This window comes from Schistosoma haematobium, chromosome ZW, assembly GCF_000699445.3.
Source record: "Schistosoma haematobium chromosome ZW, whole genome shotgun sequence".
NCBI lineage: Eukaryota > Metazoa > Platyhelminthes > Trematoda > Strigeidida > Schistosomatidae > Schistosoma > Schistosoma haematobium.
This window is the reverse complement of record NC_067195.1, coordinates 58597492-58615951: the sequence shown is the minus strand read 5'-3', so window position 1 is coordinate 58615951 and position 18460 is coordinate 58597492. Positions and strand designations below refer to the sequence as shown.

Below are 18460 nucleotides of genomic sequence, written 5' to 3'. Positions count from 1 at the left end.
AAAAGCCGGAGTATTGATAATTCTGGGCTCTTACTACCTAGGGCTTTATTTTCTATATTCACAAAGTGCTTGCGTTTAGATGAAGCATTTCTGTCGAGCATGTTAAGTATGCTCTGAAGTGCATACACGTCATTATGCCTGTAGTAGCGGTGTTTTAATTGCCTCATCTTTCTTTTGAAAATTTTAACAGTATTCTGGCCCCTCTTAGCATTATAAGCCACATGGTTATTAATTGGAGCTGTGCAGTCAAGGCAATATATCAGGTTGTGGTATGGATTGGAAAAAGGAATGTCAATATTATTTGTGGTAAGGTAAGTTTACCATAAAAAACATTGAGTAAGAGTTTCAGTCCGCTTCCAGGTTTGTAGATCAAAATGTCTGCTCTGGTTCATCTGTGAAGATGGTGGAGAAGATTTTAGCTCAGGTGGATGATTTTGATGGAGTTTTGTTCTCTGAGCTGGTTGTATCGTGAAGCGTTCATCGTTCTTCTGAACGACGTCATCAGCACAAACTTTGAATTTCTCCATATGCGTTTCACAGCTTGTTCTGTACACCTCGACGTTGATTGGTTCTTATTGAAATTAAATTTGTCGTTGTTTACTTCCTTCTTTTGGTTGTGCCTCCCGTTGGTTTGATTTTTGTCCCTATATATGTTTATAATTTTCCTGATTGGTTGACAAATTGGATCGATTTCAATGTGCTTGTTGATTGAACTGAGTGCCAGGCCTCTAAAAATTCTCTGGTGTTTTGGGAATTTCCTCTGTCCAAGATTCCCACATTTTTCAAATCGAATGAGTGTCCACAGTTGTCCACGTGTATTGATATAAGTGAGGAAGTACCATGGCGTTTAACTGCTAACTGATGTTCATGTAGGCGAAGGTGAAGGGGGTGACTGCTTTGTCCGATGTAGTGTTTTTCGCATTTGGCACAATTTATTTTGTAGATGATGTTTGATTTGTCTTTCTTTGTTATTTCACCCTTTGGTTTGCATAGGATGAAATAACATGAACATGAGCAACAAATGCAGCCTGTTTCTCCTGGTACTGTTCTATGTAAAAGACCTTCAGTGGCGACTCGAGGATCAGCGATCGCTTCCTGTTTTGCCAACCATTTCGTCCTAGAGTTGCATGTTTGCTGACCAGTCCGACGAACGAAACCGCTACTTATCGAAAGTGTAAACCTTTTCGAGCGAGGGGCTCCTGTAGTGACCTACTTTTATCAAGAGAACACGATTGGTGTGATGAGAACAATTATTATCATAACCAATTGCACCAGGGACTGTTTTACCGTACTTGTTTGTTTAACTGTACCAAAATACATACCTTCTCTATGGATTGTGACCTTGCACGAGCTTACGTTTGCTCAGTAGTTCCGCTTGTACTCTTTTGGCACGATCCCGGTATTCTTTTGATACCACGAGATCGCCAACAAATACATCTCGACTACAGCCATCAACTGCCTTCTGATATTTGGCCTACGGGGGATCTTATCGGTTAACTGGTACGTAGTCTTCCTGTAGCGGTGATCATAGTCAACCGCGACTCGATGCCGCACTACAATCTCATGATTGACATGCACTGAGATAGTGTATGTTGATTGTAAACAATAAGTGAAGTATATTATTCCCACAAGTAGGTTTTCGGACCTGTTGGACCCATCCAAAAATTTCTATTGTTTAAACTAGCTTGTTATATCGACCTGGTACCGGAGTCGAACAATTTGTAATGTTTGGCGGATTAAAATCACCTCTGATGATTTTAAAAGTATGTGGTTGGTGCGAAGCAATGGAAAAGATGGTTGTTAGTAATCCGTCAAGCTTAGTATCCGCATGTGGTGGTCTGTGTATGCATCCCACCAGTAGACAATTTTGAGATCTAAAGCTTACAGTAACCAAAGTGGATTCGTCTATAGTACCAGGAGGTTAACCCTCAAATTCGCACGTCTGAATGTCTGAACGGACATAGATAATTGTACCGATACTCCTAATCCATAACATCTATAGGTTCTAGAGAAAACATAGTTACCTACCTTCAATGAGTGATCCGATATAGTTGAATTGCACCGTTTCCGTAATAAGTACAATGGTTGGATTTACAAGGAATAAAAGGGTTTTAAGATGAGTAATTTTATTGGACAGAAAGCGGCTTTGAACAAAAGAATAAGCAACTGAGCGTTATCGTGGTGAAGCAGGTTAGAGTAAAAATTGCAATTGGTAGTTTCATGAATACTCTTATGATTGGTAAGAGTTTCGAAAGTTAGAAATTCACTGGCGTCTACAGATGAGTTGAATTTGAACAAGATCGGTGAGTGAATATCAGGATGACTTATTTTTAATCTTGTGCATACACATGGTACGTGTGTCATATTGCTGGCTCTAAGCAGACTAGATTTGATATTTTTAAGGGCATATGTGTCCGGTATATTAAACACAATTGTATTGCTAGATCGTCTTATTCTTTCAAATACCTCTGATACAACACGATCTAGGGAATTATCTATGTCATACACTTGATCCGGAGTCTCTGTGATGTTGGGGCTGATGAGATACTTAAACGGATTGAGAATGTTCATGTCAACTTGCAACTTTATTATATAATCCATATGGTTGCAGTTGCGATTATCATGACTGTTTACCAACGGAGTCTCCAACACCTCTGGAATAGAGACAACTGGTAAAAGCTCGTCTGCTTCCGGGTGAACGGAGTAGCTCGTTTCATTGTACCTTTGGGAATTATACTTTTTACAGGTACTCATGAGGTGAGAGCTACATTAACCCTTACCCTTTGTCTCCTGTCATGGAGAAGGTTAGTTATCCAATCTACTACTGTATAACGGATTCCAAAACGCCCCAGTTTGAATTTAAGACCAAAATGGGAGACCTTAGCGAAGGCCTTACTTAGATCTATGAAAATCACATCAACAGGAATATTCCGATCTTCTATCGCAGCTCAATCTTCCCTTGGAATGAGAAGATTTATCAAGCATGATAGGCTACTCCGAAAACCATTTTGTTCCCTGAAGAAAAGATTACGCCCTTCAACATAGTTTATAACAGATATCCGAATGATTTTTTTCCATCAGTTTTACAACCGCACTAGTTAAGCTAACGGGTCCATAGTTGCTAACTAGATCCTTATTCCTAGCCTTATACACCGGACTTATTATTGCCTCTTTCCAGTCCCTGGGCAGTCTGGACTGCCTCAGAGACATGTCAAACAGTATCGATAAAGGTCCAGCGATTAACATTTTTATTAGAATATCGGATACTCACAAAAACTTACTAAAAGAGAGATGACTCAGAAGGTCACTCTTAGGTTCTTAAGACACAAACCTGAAATTTGGATTTCTGAAATACAAAGTTTGAAGTGGCTTCTACACAACGTTATCCTTGTTAGCTTTGTAGCGAGGGCAATTCGGATGGTGAGCTACTTCTCATTCCTGATCATAATAAACGCATTTTGAAATGAGACCTGACAGTCTTTGTGGCAAAATATCGGCGAAGATCAATAAGCTATTTTGTGAAACTACAGGTTAGTCATCTTCCAGCCTAATGTTATTATATTTAGACTTGGATGAACAGTTAAGAACTGGTCACGAAATCTGTGATTGTTTAGAGGTAAGTTTTTTTCAATGTTGATAAAAGTTTAGAATGCGGCCGCGGAGAGAGAAATTCAGGATCTAACATTCGTAATTCACGATAAGATACAATATTATCTGATGTCAACAATGCCAGATAACTTACAAGAGTCTGACACTCAACAGCTTCGTCGTTTATGTCTTGAAATCATCCAGAAAATCCCAAATGGTGATCATTTAAGACCTTTTGCTCGATCTCTTCTTGAAATGTTGTTTAAATTAGTGGAAGTATGAATTCCTCTACTTACTATTTCACCCTGTAGGTTGAAAATGAAGATAACGTTCTTGTTTGTGTGAAGCTGATTATAGACATCCATAAATTTTATCGACCATCGTTCTCAAATGATGTGGGTTTTGATTAGAGTTTTTATTAATTATTAGGTCTCACGGTTTTTGGACTTTGTGAAGGAGGTGTACAGTGACCTAAGGTTTCGAGCCAACAAGATTTTTGAGCCAAGGTTAAAGTTGGAAGTTCCTGCCATTTCCGATGTTGATCTTGAAGCAGAAGTTCTAAATGCATACACAGTTACAAGTGTTTACACACAGGAGCTTAAAACTGATGGTACTTTCATGGTTGTAAGTATTCAAATCCAATTAACTGTTGTTGGATTTCAGTACCACATTCTCCCTAAATCTGGGTTTTCTTTAAAAGTCATGCAAGAGATTCCTATTTTAGTGGTCCTAATGTACCAGCTATTCAAGCAACATATACACCAAGATGTTTCTGATTTCATTCCATTAATAATGGATTTCATCAACCTCAAACCAACAGAAGAACAAAAGTATGTCACTGTAATTATACCTATTTTCTTATTACCGTACACTTTTCTAATTGGGCTTTGGTTTTACAATAACTCCTGAAATCTGTCACAACACTCATTTTCTGGCGTTTTATGTTCTAGTAAGTGTAATAGTGTTAATTATTTCAACAAATCTATTTTCATCTCAAGAGCTATAGGCTGTTTCGTGTAGTCAGTGTGTGTAACACTAACGTTAGGGCGAAATAAGCATGCGCCAATTACAAAAAACCTTTTCTAAGGTATTAGTCAGAGAAGCTTCAGCAATAATTTTCACACCATTTCTTGATTATCTTTTCCTCTGTCGTAATAAATGGTTGGAGACTGAGTGATATGGCTCAGAACCGATCACAGTGGCGTAGGTGTATACACTCTTTGTCTTCGCTCAAACCGTGCGATCAAAATTTTGTACGTTTTACCCTGTATCACATCATTATATAAAATCTTTTTTTATTATCATTGAAGTAACTGCTTCTACGAATTTGGTGTTGGTCTTGTTGTGCTAAGGAGGTATGGCAACTTGAACCGATGCATTTGTGTACCTGGTCTTACATTGTAGCTGACTGGCGGACTGACTTCCCCAAATTTTTTCTCAATGTATGCCAGCCAGTGCATGTGTAGACAATGCGTCACAACAGTTAGTTTATTCATAACCTAGAAATAGATATGAGCGTGGAGCCTTGTAATGTGGTTATCAGTTTAAGTCAGTATACTTCACAATAACATAAAATAAATCACGGAAAATTGGAAGAGTAAAGTAAATCAGTAATAGGTTGGGAAATAAATAAGCTGAGAATAATGGACATATTTAAGACATAAAGTCCATTACTTAGTTTGTTTGTCCAGTGGTTGTATGTATTAAGCACGTCATGCTAGAGGTACTGACCAAATTTATCTGTCCATACAATGTCACAAGTGATTAAGCGCTATTCAAAGAGGTTTTCTCTCTATAGATATACTCCCGATCACACTATTTTGCCGATTATCTTTTTCTGTTGTGCTTTCCAGGAAAAATGCTAACTTTTGTCAAGAAGTGTTCATTGATTTTATGGCTGCTCAGGTGAAAACTTTATCGTTCCTCGCCTACGTAATTAAAATATACCAAGTATGTTTATCATTGTGTTCTAACTGGTCTAAACAGAAAACACATATGTTAGTTTTGTTTTCAATAAAATTACTCATACTCTGGTCAGGATTTTTATTAGTTAATCGTCCACTTTAACTATATCTTTACTTTTATTTCTGTCCCCGTATCTACTTCATCCGTATGGGAGTAACTGCTAAGGACTTACGACGTATTGTTCACTTAATACTCATTTTAGGATTTGGTTGAGCTACACTCGGTCAGCCTTGTTCAAGGCATGATGAATTTGTTGGTCAATTGTCCTCCTTCAGTAACGAATATGCGTAAGGAGTTTTTTATTGCTGCTCGTCATATTCTCAGTGCACAGGAAATTCGTCCTAGTAAGTTGTTTCCATGAATGTTGTCTTTATTAGTCAGATTCAGATAATCGTGATTAATAGATCGAATGTCACATGCAAATAACTACTGTATAAAAAATATTTCCCGTTCCACAACATAAGTAAGGCATTCTTGGCTTGCTAATCTATTACTCTGCTTACTGAGGTACCATTTTTTACAATTCTTATGATATGCATGTTGTTGGTCCTTTCTCTCTGTTTCAGTATAAATTATGATAACTTGGTTCGATGCATATGAGTGCTTATGGTTGACCGAAGGGATGGATCAATAAGCGTTTGGTGATAGGTTATTTATTTAAAATTCCCTCCATCTGCTTCAATCTAGTCTTTTAATATTTTTATGGTACTTATCATGAGCGTGACCCATAAAGTGGCACGTAAATCTTATCATGATGAATGAGTCGAATTTTTTATGCTTCAACAACGGTATTGGTATTCATATTTCGAGCTGACTGTCTTTAATTAAAACGATTACTAGTGACCACCTGGATCGTTCTTAATTATTCCTTCCTAACCTCGATTGGTCTGAATTAGTACATTGATTTTAGTGAACACCCTTTTCAAAATAATTGTAAACTAAACACTCAAATGATTTTCACAATAAACTGACGTCATTTGGGGAAAGCCATTAAAAAATAATGATCATTGGATGTGTTCAGTTTTAGTTTTATGTCTAATATAGATTCATTGTAGTAACTATACATATTTCAGTTATTTTGCTAGTTTGTTTCTTGCTATGAAGACCAGGTTCTTTACAGATCCGTCTAAAACTCTCATATCTGTTTAGAATTTCTTCAAGTTTTGGATGAACTTATGAATGAAGAAATTTTAATTGGACAAGGATATACCATTCGTGATGCATTGAGGTAATACATTTTTTATAACTCTAAAAGAGCCTGTTTTGTAATCACGCACTTGATAATAGACAATACGGCTTGATAAGTTAAATCTAGGTGGGTAATAGACTGAACACACTAGATTATGATATTATATCACTTGATATACGTTAAAAATTCCAACTAACGGTTGATAACAACACTGTGAGCCAGGCAATAGCCTTATTAATAAGAATGCGAGTAGTTCACATAGTGAAACCCAAAGTAGGAATTCGAGTTACAGGATAGTAGTTATATCAAAAACTACAGAAGGTCTGTCTATCTTTGTTCAGCAATAAGTCACTATTCGTTTTCAAATAACACATTAACGTTGGTGGTTATTGAGTAATTAAACGTCAAATAAATAAGTGTTATACTATTAACTACATCATGGCTTATGGAAGGGGTTTCGATTATCTCGATAGGATTAGTATCTAAAGAACTGTTAGGGTGGAGTCACGCTATTAGAACACAACACTTGCTATATTCAACATAATTTATATAAACTGCATCTCACTGCTTAGTGTCTTATAAACCGGGGATTAGAAAGTGTTATCATACTGTAACTGATATCAGTAGCGTATTTTGGTTTTTGATAAGGAGTATACGTACCACTGGATAACTGTTTCAAACTAAATCTGCAGTTTGGCTAATCTCAAACATAACAATATTTATTTATAAGCTATTCGCGCGCGAGACTAATAGGTTCTGGGTTTGAATCTCGCGAGGCGTCTCATACTAGGACGAAACGGCCGTCCAGTGCTTCCAGGTTTTCCATGGTGGTCTATCTTCAATTAGCTCATGGATTAAACTGTTAAATTATAAGCTATTTGTTCAGATTAGAGGCTAAAACTGAATTGACTTCGTTTTCTTTTGTCACGAATAAATATATAGCAATATTTGTCACTTTGACGTCATAATATTTACTTAAACTAACCAAGTCTTAAGTTAAACTATTTAATAATTGTCAAATAAGTAGTTCACTTAATAATGTCTCATTACCTTAATCATATCACTTAATGTATTCATGTAAATTTTCGTTCTAGGCCATTGGCTTACAGCACATTAGCTGATCTCACTCATCATATTCGTAGTTCTCTTAGCCTTTCTAAAATCGCTCGTGCCATTGATGTTTATGGTCGCAATATGCATGACCATACACTCCCGTTTTCAATCCAGCAGATGAGCTTACGTTTGATACTAAATCTGGTTGAGTGTATAAGACAACGAGCAGTTTCAGCCACATCCGCTAATCAAGGGGCATCAGCCACAAATGCTGAGGACCAGAATAATGAGGTTTTTTCCGGAACTGCGAGACGTCTGCTTTTGCAGACATTAAATTTGTGTGTGTTAAAAGCTAAGGTGGTGGCAGATCACTACATACCTGCATTAGAGTCTACATGGTGAGTCTTATTCTCTAAAATTTCCATAAAAATAAAATGCTACGTTACTGAAACACTTCGGGTAATTTTGTCGGTGCTAATTTTATCATAACGAAATACTTTCAGAAAATTTTTTAATTCTATCAACTTTCAAATGTGATTTCCTATCATTTTGCTGATATAAACAATATTATGATAGCGAAACTACTCTCGAATAATTAAAATATACCTCCAATGAATTAACAACGGATCACCGTTGAATACTTAAGTTTCTTTTTTACATTCAGGTTTCGCATTAATATAATCTCCGTATTCAATAAATTGAACTGAACTAGTTCTAACCATTTGAGTCACGTAAGATGAGATCGCAGTGATACATAGTTAGGTAGTCATATGTACATTGAATAGAATTACCTGTTTTCATCAGGATAAACAGAAAAGCATTAGAAATAAGGACTATTAAATAAACAACAAATGGTATATATGCCTATGTATGTATACAAACCAGTATTGATATAATTTTGCACTAAGTACAATGGTTATTTGGATCTCACTATAGAATTTAACTTTCACGAACACTAAACGTGAAATATCGACTTGACGCCTCGAAATCCACATTCAAATAAACTAACCGTTACCCATTCTTCTGTTTTAGTGTATTGGAAACTGGTGAAGAAGTAACGTCCAATTCAGCGAAACAGCGTCCAAGGTCCATACATGCTTATCTTTTTGCCAATATTTCCTCTTTTTCGAGTGAATTAAACGAAGTTGGCTCATTTACTGATAAAAGTGTCCCTGCTTCAGATTTTTCAAACATTCTAAATTCGGGAACTGATGCATCAAAAGTGCATGAAGTTAGTGTTTTTCTCGATATATGTTATTTTTTTAGAAGAATATGTTTGTTGAGCTACAATAAAGTAGAAGATTCAATATATCGATGTATTTCTGTTAGAATGCTAAAGCTCTCCACTCTAAATCAAAAGTTATGCAAATTTTTTTATCTGTATGTTAGTTGTAAAACTTAGCCATAAAATCCGTTAGATTTATTTTTGGACCACTTTACGAATGTCCTAACTGTTAACGACAGTTACTAACTACTGATTTGTTGATTGTATTATATTGGTGCGAAGTAGTTTCAGTTTTATGTTCCCTCGGTACCTGTTTATCTAGCCTTCTTGTCGTTACACTAAAATACAATTGTTACGTGATCCTTTTAGGTATTTAAAGTCAATAAACACTTGTAATTACTTGCATACTAACATCAGTAGTCATAGATCTCCTAGTAGTCGATTCAGTAAGACAAGAAAAGATTTAAATGTGTTCTACTTTAAGATATCTTTTGGTTTAAATATTTTGAAAATGCACACATAATTCACGTAATCCAAAAATACATACCATTTTTAAAGTTTACACCCACTTTCCTGAAATTCTGTTACAAGATTTCGAGTGTAAATGATGTAAAGTTTTGTGTTTAGTTTACTGTCTATGAAAATCTTTGTACTCATCTATATTAAAATCTGTTTTGCATTCTATTTAAAGCCCCGGATCGTTGAACCGTTGGCTAAATTACAACTTAGCTACACGGATGTCCGGACTCTTGTAAAAGCACTTATCACTGGCATTCGTACTGTAATGACGAGCATGATCCAATGTCCACATGATAATACACTTCAGACAAATAATGTCGCATCAGTTTCTTCAACATCATCAAAGCAATCGCTTTCCAATAGAATTCTTAGCCCAGATGAGTTAGTAGTCTTAACAGAATATTTCTCGTATGGAATGCGTATGATCGACATTGTACAGTTTGTTAGCCGAGATGGTCGACTATATTTAAGAAGGTAAGAACAATTTAATTAGTTTATATTAAAAGTCAGGAAATAACGATAACACAACTCATCCTTACTTACTTACTTAACTACATTCATTCTATCTTGTTATATTTCCATTTCTATGATACAGCCAGCCAAGTACCAAATCTCCTGATGAACGCCTACTTATTGAGACATTTGCCCTAACATTTGCTCAATTGAATCCAATTTCATTTCATGAAATTTTTTCTTGTAAAATTCACGTGAGTTATTCTGTGTTTTGAGAATTTTGTGTGGAAGAGCCTTTTCTGTCCTTTTAACACCAAGTAACATCAAAAAGAATCTTTTCTTTATTATTGGATTATTATCATTAAACAATAGCTTTTGTATATTTATGTACTTCGTATACTTTAAATGGATCTTGTAATTGAAATGCAGACAGATCAAGCATAAAATTCAGTACTATTCGCGTAAATCCAACTATTATTTTAAATTCCTCATCGACAAAAGTTGTTCTTTTTTAAATTTTACGCCATGTAAATTGTTAATATTTTTCATTTCGAGGATGCTTAATCAGGTTTACAACCAACTGTTATGTGTTTATGTAGACCTAATAAAGATTAAAAAAGTTGTTTTAGCATTTAATTCTTTCGATAAGATAGTTTACTAGTTAAAAGTTCCATTTTCTCTATTTGAAGTTATGGAAAAAAAGTTTATAATGGTAAATACTGTTTTTAGTATAACCATGAAAGCTTCATTGTTCATTTAATTAGTAATATTATGAGTAATAGGTAGAAGTCTCTATATATACAACAAGCTGTGACTGTTATACATTAGAACGAACTATTCCTTTCAGTTGATCTTATTTTTACTGATCACATTTTCTAGTAAATATTGTACAGTTAAGCTTAATCTAGTGAAATGAGAATTCACAATTATTAATAGATTTGTTTAATTTTATATAGTTTAAGGGCAATATTTTAAATAATTGTGAAGATGAAGACATTTTAATGCTGTGATATTATCAATGTTGTACATAAAGTTAGTATTTCTTTCTTTGTGGTTATTTATTTAAAAAGAGAGTTGCACACATTCTCTATTACCACCCTTTGAGTGTCCGTATTTATTGATCCTCCGTAATGTACATATTCGAAGCACAATAGATGGGGGGGGGGCACCAATTATTTATTTGAACACATAAATATCGGTACAAAGGGGCATCAAATATATATGCGCCACACAAAACAATGAGAATTGGAGGAGAAAAAAGGAAGGTAAGGAGAGTAAAAAAAACAACGACCAGATTAATGTAACGTAGTGTAATAATAATAATAATAATGGGGGAAACGGAAAGGTACAACCAGAAGAAATCCTTCAGTTAACGAAGATACAGCCACTTTTTTATGAAGAAAGTAAAAGAAGGCTACAGCAGGATCGCCACTGGCTTCTATTCTGAGCCGTATCTGATAAAGTCTCTAGCCAGTGTGTTGCACCATCTCTCGGACCCCAGCCAGGGAGTCGTTAAGGATCAACGGAAGCCAGCCCTTTGTAGCTTTCTTTCATGCCACGACACCATGTCATACAATAACCACCTCTCCGCTTTTTCCAACCAGTCCCAGCGTCGTCAAATAATGCACGACGTGGAATTCTCTGGGACGACATTTGTAGAACATGTCCAAGCCACCGAAGTCGATGTTTCAAGATGGTGACACTAATTGCATTATCATATCTGTGCCCGAACACACGATGCCGAACCTCTGCATTACTAACGTGGTGTTGCCACTGGATGTCAGCAATCCTTCGGAGACAACGATGATCAAACACAGAGAGTTGTCTAACGTCCTCAACTCGGAGAGGCCAGGTTTCACAAGCGTAGAGCAAAACTGCTCTCACCAACGCGTTGTAGATCCAACCTTTTACAGCCAGACTAACATCATGAAGGTGCCAAAGATGGCCCAGATTGGCATAAGCCGCTCTGGCTCTCACTATACCTGAATTGGTCTCATCACTCACGTCACTACCAGCACTAACACAGCTACCCAGATACACGAACTTCTCGAATACTAGTATTCGCTCACCACCCAGGGTGAGTGCAGGATTAGAATCCTGCCAGTCTTGTAGAAGTACTTTGCACTTCGAAGGTGCAAAGCACATACCATACCTACGGACACTGATTGCCAACTGATTAAGTGCGGATTGCATGCCTTGGGCATTATCGCACAGTAAGACAATATCGTCCGCATACTCAAGGTCGAGAAGTCTTTCTCCAGGCAACAGATCCACACCACCATTACTTACATTCATCAGAGCTGTTTCCAGAATGTCATCGATGGCAAAGTTGAAGAGGAATGGTGAGATTGGGCAACCCTGCCTAACCCCACTGCTCGAATGGAACAATGGAGAGAGGTGGTTGTATGCCCTCACTCTGCCTGAGGTGTTTTTATATAGGGCTTTTAGGATGTTAATAAACTTCTCAGGCACACCCTTCTTCAATAGACAATCCCAGAGAACAGCTCTGTCCAACGAATCGAAGGCAGCCCTGATGTCAAGAAATACTACGATTGTTGGCCTTTGATAAGTATGGCGGTGTTCTAACATTTGGCGGAGGGTGAAGATATGATCAATACACCCTCGACCAGAACGGAACCCAGCCTGCTCCTCGCGAGTCAATCTTTCTCGGGTTTTGAACAATCTACGAAGAATGACGGAAGCCAATAGCTTGGACGCAATCGGAAGTAGACTTATCCGCCGATAGTTGTTACAGGAACGACGTGAACCCTTTTTAAAGATAGGGACAACTATCGACTCATTCCATGACGTTGGTACACTCTCTAGCTCCCAAACCTTTGTAAACAGCGTCGTCAATTCCCTAGTCAGAAAGTCACCACCATCTTTAAAAAGAGCCGGAGGTAAGTCATCTGGTCCAGGTGATTTGTAACGCTTCAAAAGTTGGAGTTCCTTGCGGACTTCCGCCTCATTTGGTGGATCAGTCGTCACCGGCTGTGGAGGGCAGGACAGTCTGACCGATGTTGCCGGAGCAGCAGGCCAGTTGAACTGCCCTTCGAAAAATTCTGCCCATCGTCCAAGACGTCGATGGATGTTAGTGATTGGTGTACCGTCATCCTCGCAGATTGTTTCGCTCACACCAGACTTCTTGCTGCCAGTGGCTCGGATGAGTTGAAAGAGCTTCCGGTAATTACCAGATGCAGCTGCTGCTTCCAGCTCATAAGCACGCTTCGACCACCAGGCTTCTCGGTCCTTACGCAAGCTTTGCCCAATTTCACTACGTAACAACCTTCGTTTGTGGTCAAACTCACGGTCATCCAGAGTAGACCGACGGGTTTCAATGAGTTGTAAGTAGCCTGAAGAAACCCAGTGCTTATAAGCGGGACGTTTCGCGAACCCACAACTGACTGTACCCTCCATTTTCATGGCGTCATGCAATTGCAAGCAATGCTCATCCATACTTTTCGGTGGAATGGTAGCTAGCCTAGATACTAGCTCGGTTCGATACTTACTTGCAACAGAAGTTGCAACCAGCTTGCTAACATCAATCCGTTGTGTGTGGGCTGTGATACTGCCCGGGTGCCCAGACCGAAGCAGGTGGTTTTCTTAGGGAGCCACACCCCGAGCCTTTGACCTAAAGGTCTAACCCACAAGGCAGTGGAGCATCGTGAGGAGATGCAGTCCCATGGTAGACGGTGACCGAAAATTGGTTCATACTCCATTTGTTCCCGCAGAATACTGGAGCCCATGTGCACCATTGATTTGGGATCCGGTTAAAGCGCCGGACATTCGTTTTTCGTCCTCTCATTTTCGTAAACAACACCCCAACCAGGAGAGGGCAATGAGTAAGACTTCCCTGGCAGAGGCTGCATACGCATGGCCATATGAGAGCATTTCGCGATGGAGGGATGGCCCACACCAATCTCGACCATACCAGGGCATTTGGGGGCAATAGATAATGGTCTAAAGCCTATTTATTGTCACTAAGCTCCTGTACTTTTTTTCGGTTTTTGTGTCCTAATCACTATTGTTGGGACAAACATATAGTTGATGACACTTTGATAATCTCAGTTGGTAAGTGATATGGTGGGTAAGAATTTAACCTAACATTCAGATCACTGAACAGTAGCCTACAAAATTGATATTCCTTAATCAAGTTTACTTTTCTGTTAATAATTTATGTATGGACATTTTATTCTATCATATATTTGACGCCATATTAGATCCAACTCTTTCTATATTATTTTATCATGCTATATCACTATGTTTCCTTCATTTTTTGTGCGAATTTGTAACCATATTTTGTAAAATCTTGCAGTTTTTTCTTATTTCGTCAGTATCTGAACTTCCTCATTTTTCCTTTCGTTTTTTTTTTCTTTTTAGGATTATGTTGTTTGGTGCAATCGCAGCGCATCCTACACTAATATTGCGTTACATTTACTATCTCAACCAAATAAAACATCATATTTTGGTTATATTTTGTTATCCTATCTAGTTGATAGATTAGAACGTTTGGGAGGTAAACAATGTTTTTTCTCCAACTTTTTGGTTTGAGTTTATTGTACATTTAACTGTCTTATCAGCAATTCTTTGGAAACAATCGTTTCATTGTCATTTTAATTATCGTCTTCAGTATAACTTTACATAAACATATTAATAAATTGAATCTGTTAATTTATTTCTGTTTAGTTTAACTGAATAACTCACTCATTTGAAGAAGATTCCAGTATCTTCTGATTTTTTGGGAAAATAATTTATTTTTTAATTCCATTCTAAAAAGATTTCATTGGAATTTTATGCCGGAAAACCTATTGGTTCATTCTTTTTGCCACTTTATGTTGAAGGCGTGCAAAATACTGAAACGGTTTGTCGTCTTTTCAATCAAAAGTTACTGTTTAAAATTATTTTGATAATTCTAGGTTGAGATTCTGGTGAGGTTACAAAGTCCTTCAAAAATGACTTATAGAATCTGTAGAATCATAGGAATACAATTTTTTATTTCAAGTAATCAGTTATTTTAAAGAATATTGTATTGTTACGTGGAACTGTTCTTGGAATAATTTAGTTAACAAACTGTATTATTTTGTCCATTTCAGATGGCACCAATGAATCTGCACTTTATATGCGATTATTAAAGTTATGTTTCAGTTCTGTAAATATGTCTGGCACAGAAAATGAATTAGTTATGAAGGTATTTTACGTTATTCTGATATTTTATAGATTTATCTATCTTCTTGAATCTACAGAAATAGATTTTGCGTTTGGTCTAGTATTTTTTAAAAAGTACTATTAGATATGCATCTCTGGATAATGATCTTTGTGCATAAATGTCTCTTGGGAATGGCACTTAGTTTTGTGACTGACAGCATGCATGTCTTATAGAAATACATCTAAATAGATGATTGTTGGTATTTTAGCGTCAGTTATTGCTCATTTTTATTCGGTGCTCATAGATATTTCAAGGTTCAATGGAGTCGACTAAATTAAGAATAAAGACAGATCTCCACTGTCTACTTTGAGTGATAGCTGGGGTGTACTGTAAAAAGGTAAAATGCGAACTATTAATCGCTTCATGCCCACCATATGTCTTGTTCAAGATATGTTACAGATGCATTTTTGAGTCGTCTTAGATGAAAATGAAACGATAAGCCGACATTAGCGGGTTTTCTGTAATGAAAACCATATTGAAAATTAATTTTATGTTTTTAATTTCATAGATATTCATCCACAGCCCTATTCGGAAACATTTCTTGGTCAATAAAGCTGGAATTATTAATAATTTATTTATCTTACATCTTTTAGCTTCATTTACGCCGTATCGTTCAAGGCAGCATGCATTACTGCCTTACAGCTAAAGAGCCTACAGCATATCTCACTTTATTACGAACTCTTTTTCGGTCAATAGGGGGCGGAGCACATGACAAACTTTATCGTGAATTTTTTCCCTTACTACCTGAAATGTTAACGACGTTGAATCGTTTACTGCGTTCACCACATCGTTCGAATGCTCGTGATCTATTGGGTGAACTGTGTGTTATTGTCCCAGTTCGTTTGTCCACATTACTCCCCTATTTGTCTCTGTTAATGGAACCGTTAGTTTATGTGCTGAATTGTAATACTGTCAACCAGGTAAATTTCGTTTTGTTATTTTGCTTGCTTACCGTCCATTTTAAACTGAAATAAGATTAAGATACAATTTAGAAAACATTATCACTCAGCAAAATCATATCTATTTTCCGTTTTTAATCTCTTCTAATAATATGTTTTTGCAATTCAATTTAATTAGGAGGACAGAGATGAGGTAGTTTTGTTAAGAGTGATGACTGATCTTAACCCAGTTAGTAATTAATCGTTCCAGGTATGGTAGTTAATTCGAATGATAAGTTGATTTATCTAATTAGTTGGATTAACAGTGAGCAGCACTTTGCTCATAAAATCCCGTTATTAATAAATAATGGCCATCTAATGTTTTAGCAGTTGTATCATATTTGACTCTTACAATATGCCTGAATGTTGTGTTAAAGATAAGTTCGTAGTTGTTGCTGTTCTCCACTGGAAAAATCTGTAGTTAATGTTCAAAAATATATATAAGTTTTGTAACTCACTTATCAAATCTGTGTTTTAAAAATTTAGACAACGAAACAGATGTTTTCTTTCTTAACTTCAATGACTTATCAAAAAATTGTTGGCAAATTTCTTATGTTTCACGGTCTATGGAAGAAGCTCGTATTCATATTTAGTCGCATTAATTAATCTTAATCTCTTCAAGCCTTTCACTTTCCATCCATGTTCAAGTTTTTGATGCTGTGAAGCATTTTGGTTTTAGGATTACGGAGTCTTCTGTTTGGTTCATTTAACCTTCAGTGACCCTAATTTAATAATACTCAATGATACTATGCTCTATGTTGGGCGGTAGCTAAATACTTACATCTGACTTTCTTTTAGTGGGTGCAGATTTTAAACCAGTTTGCATCTACTTCTATTTAATGAATCATATAGTATCGTCATGCCTCACAAAGAATTTGACTGAAGCCCAAGAACATTTAATTGGTTACTTTGTAATTTTAATCTTAAATGTTTGAAATAAAAAGACAAATTATTGCTTTTCAATCTTGATTTATATCAATTCATTATTATTTTGTTAATGTAAAGGGTCTCCGTACTCTTGAGCTTTGTGTTGATAATATGCAACCAGATTTTCTTCATGATCATTTATATCAAGTACGTGGGGATATGTTATTGGCGTTGTACAATTCACTTCATTCACCCAGTGAATATGTACAAAAATGTCATTCAAGGTTGGTTCATCTTTCATTTTTGATGCATAATAATAATAATAATAATAATAATATTAATCTCTTCAATCCGATTATTGTTCTATTCAAGTATTACTGCTCATATATATATATCGGTCATTTTTGGATATTTTCCCGTGTAAATTAAAAAACTTTTCTTTTTACCTAAATCATAAAGAGGTTTTTTCTACTAATTATACTGTTTATATATTACGTAAATCATATTATCTCTATGTGATCCGAGTTAATTTGTGCCTAAAATATTATCCCATAATTGTTGTGATGACATCTCAGGTTGTATGTGTTTTGTAGAATTTAGATCTTACAGCTTGAGCTTTTTTGGTAATGTAAAGTTCGAGTGTAAATAACGAACACGTTAATTTTGTAAACCTTCCATTTAAAATTTTATTCTTATTTAGCGAAAATAATATACAGAATGTTGGGGATTCCATGTGTTATTCAGCATAAATCGTAAATACGCAATAGGTTACAGTTGAAGAGTTTTCTACTTTGTATGGTGTTTCATTATACCACATGCTATAATGAATTTTCAGTACAATATTTGTAAATCCGTGGTAATAAGAGATTTCACTGAATTGTGTGGAATAAGTTGGCTGTATCCATCTTCCCTAAGTTGAGTGCGTCCCTCGCATCCCTGGCACTATTTTATGGTTTAGAGTTCTAACCTTCTTAGTCTGCGACTATCATCCTCTAGATTTCATTAGTGTTATTTTCACTTTTCTACATTGGCTAAAATAAATATTCGAAATTCCTCTTTCGTTAATCTTTACTAGGTACTTGGGAAATTAGGTCGATTTAATCGTACTAATTTGCTTGAAACACAACGTTTACGTATTAGCTCAGCGGAAGGTGAAGCCGGTCCGCAACTACGTTTTCACATGAATGAATTTCGAAATCAGCCTATTGACATACCGATTAGATGTCTTGTTGATGCTGCTGTGGAAGTATTACAGGTAAAAATTTGATTGTTTCCAATATTTCTCAGTATAATCTATTAAAAAATTTACGATGGTTGTGATAATCTTATTTCCTTCTCATTATAATCCTAACAAAAATCAGCACAATTCCATTCAGAGGTGCACGTTTTACACTAGTAGAACCGTAAAACAATATTCTCTTAAAATGTCTGTACTCAAATCTCATCCACTAGCGATT

At 36.2% G+C, this 18460-nt stretch overlaps 1 protein-coding gene across 1 annotated transcript; it reads left to right on the top strand.

The window, feature by feature from the left end:
- The first annotated feature begins 3386 nt into the window (after nucleotides 1-3386).
- Nucleotides 3387-17258, top strand: MS3_00001225 (uncharacterized protein). Its single transcript, XM_051208703.1, has 16 exons — nucleotides 3387-3530; nucleotides 3567-3616; nucleotides 3649-3864; nucleotides 3900-3983; nucleotides 4018-4212; nucleotides 4252-4418; nucleotides 5442-5538; nucleotides 5756-5897; nucleotides 6703-6781; nucleotides 7837-8193; nucleotides 8828-9026; nucleotides 9712-10013; nucleotides 10135-10246; nucleotides 14373-14508; nucleotides 15086-15180; nucleotides 15792-17258. The coding sequence occupies exons 1-16, from the start codon at nucleotides 3464-3466 to the stop codon at nucleotides 16170-16172; spliced, it is 2679 nt and encodes an 892-aa protein (XP_051072007.1). The 5' UTR covers nucleotides 3387-3463; the 3' UTR covers nucleotides 16173-17258.
- Nucleotides 17259-18460: the final 1202 nt, after the last annotated feature.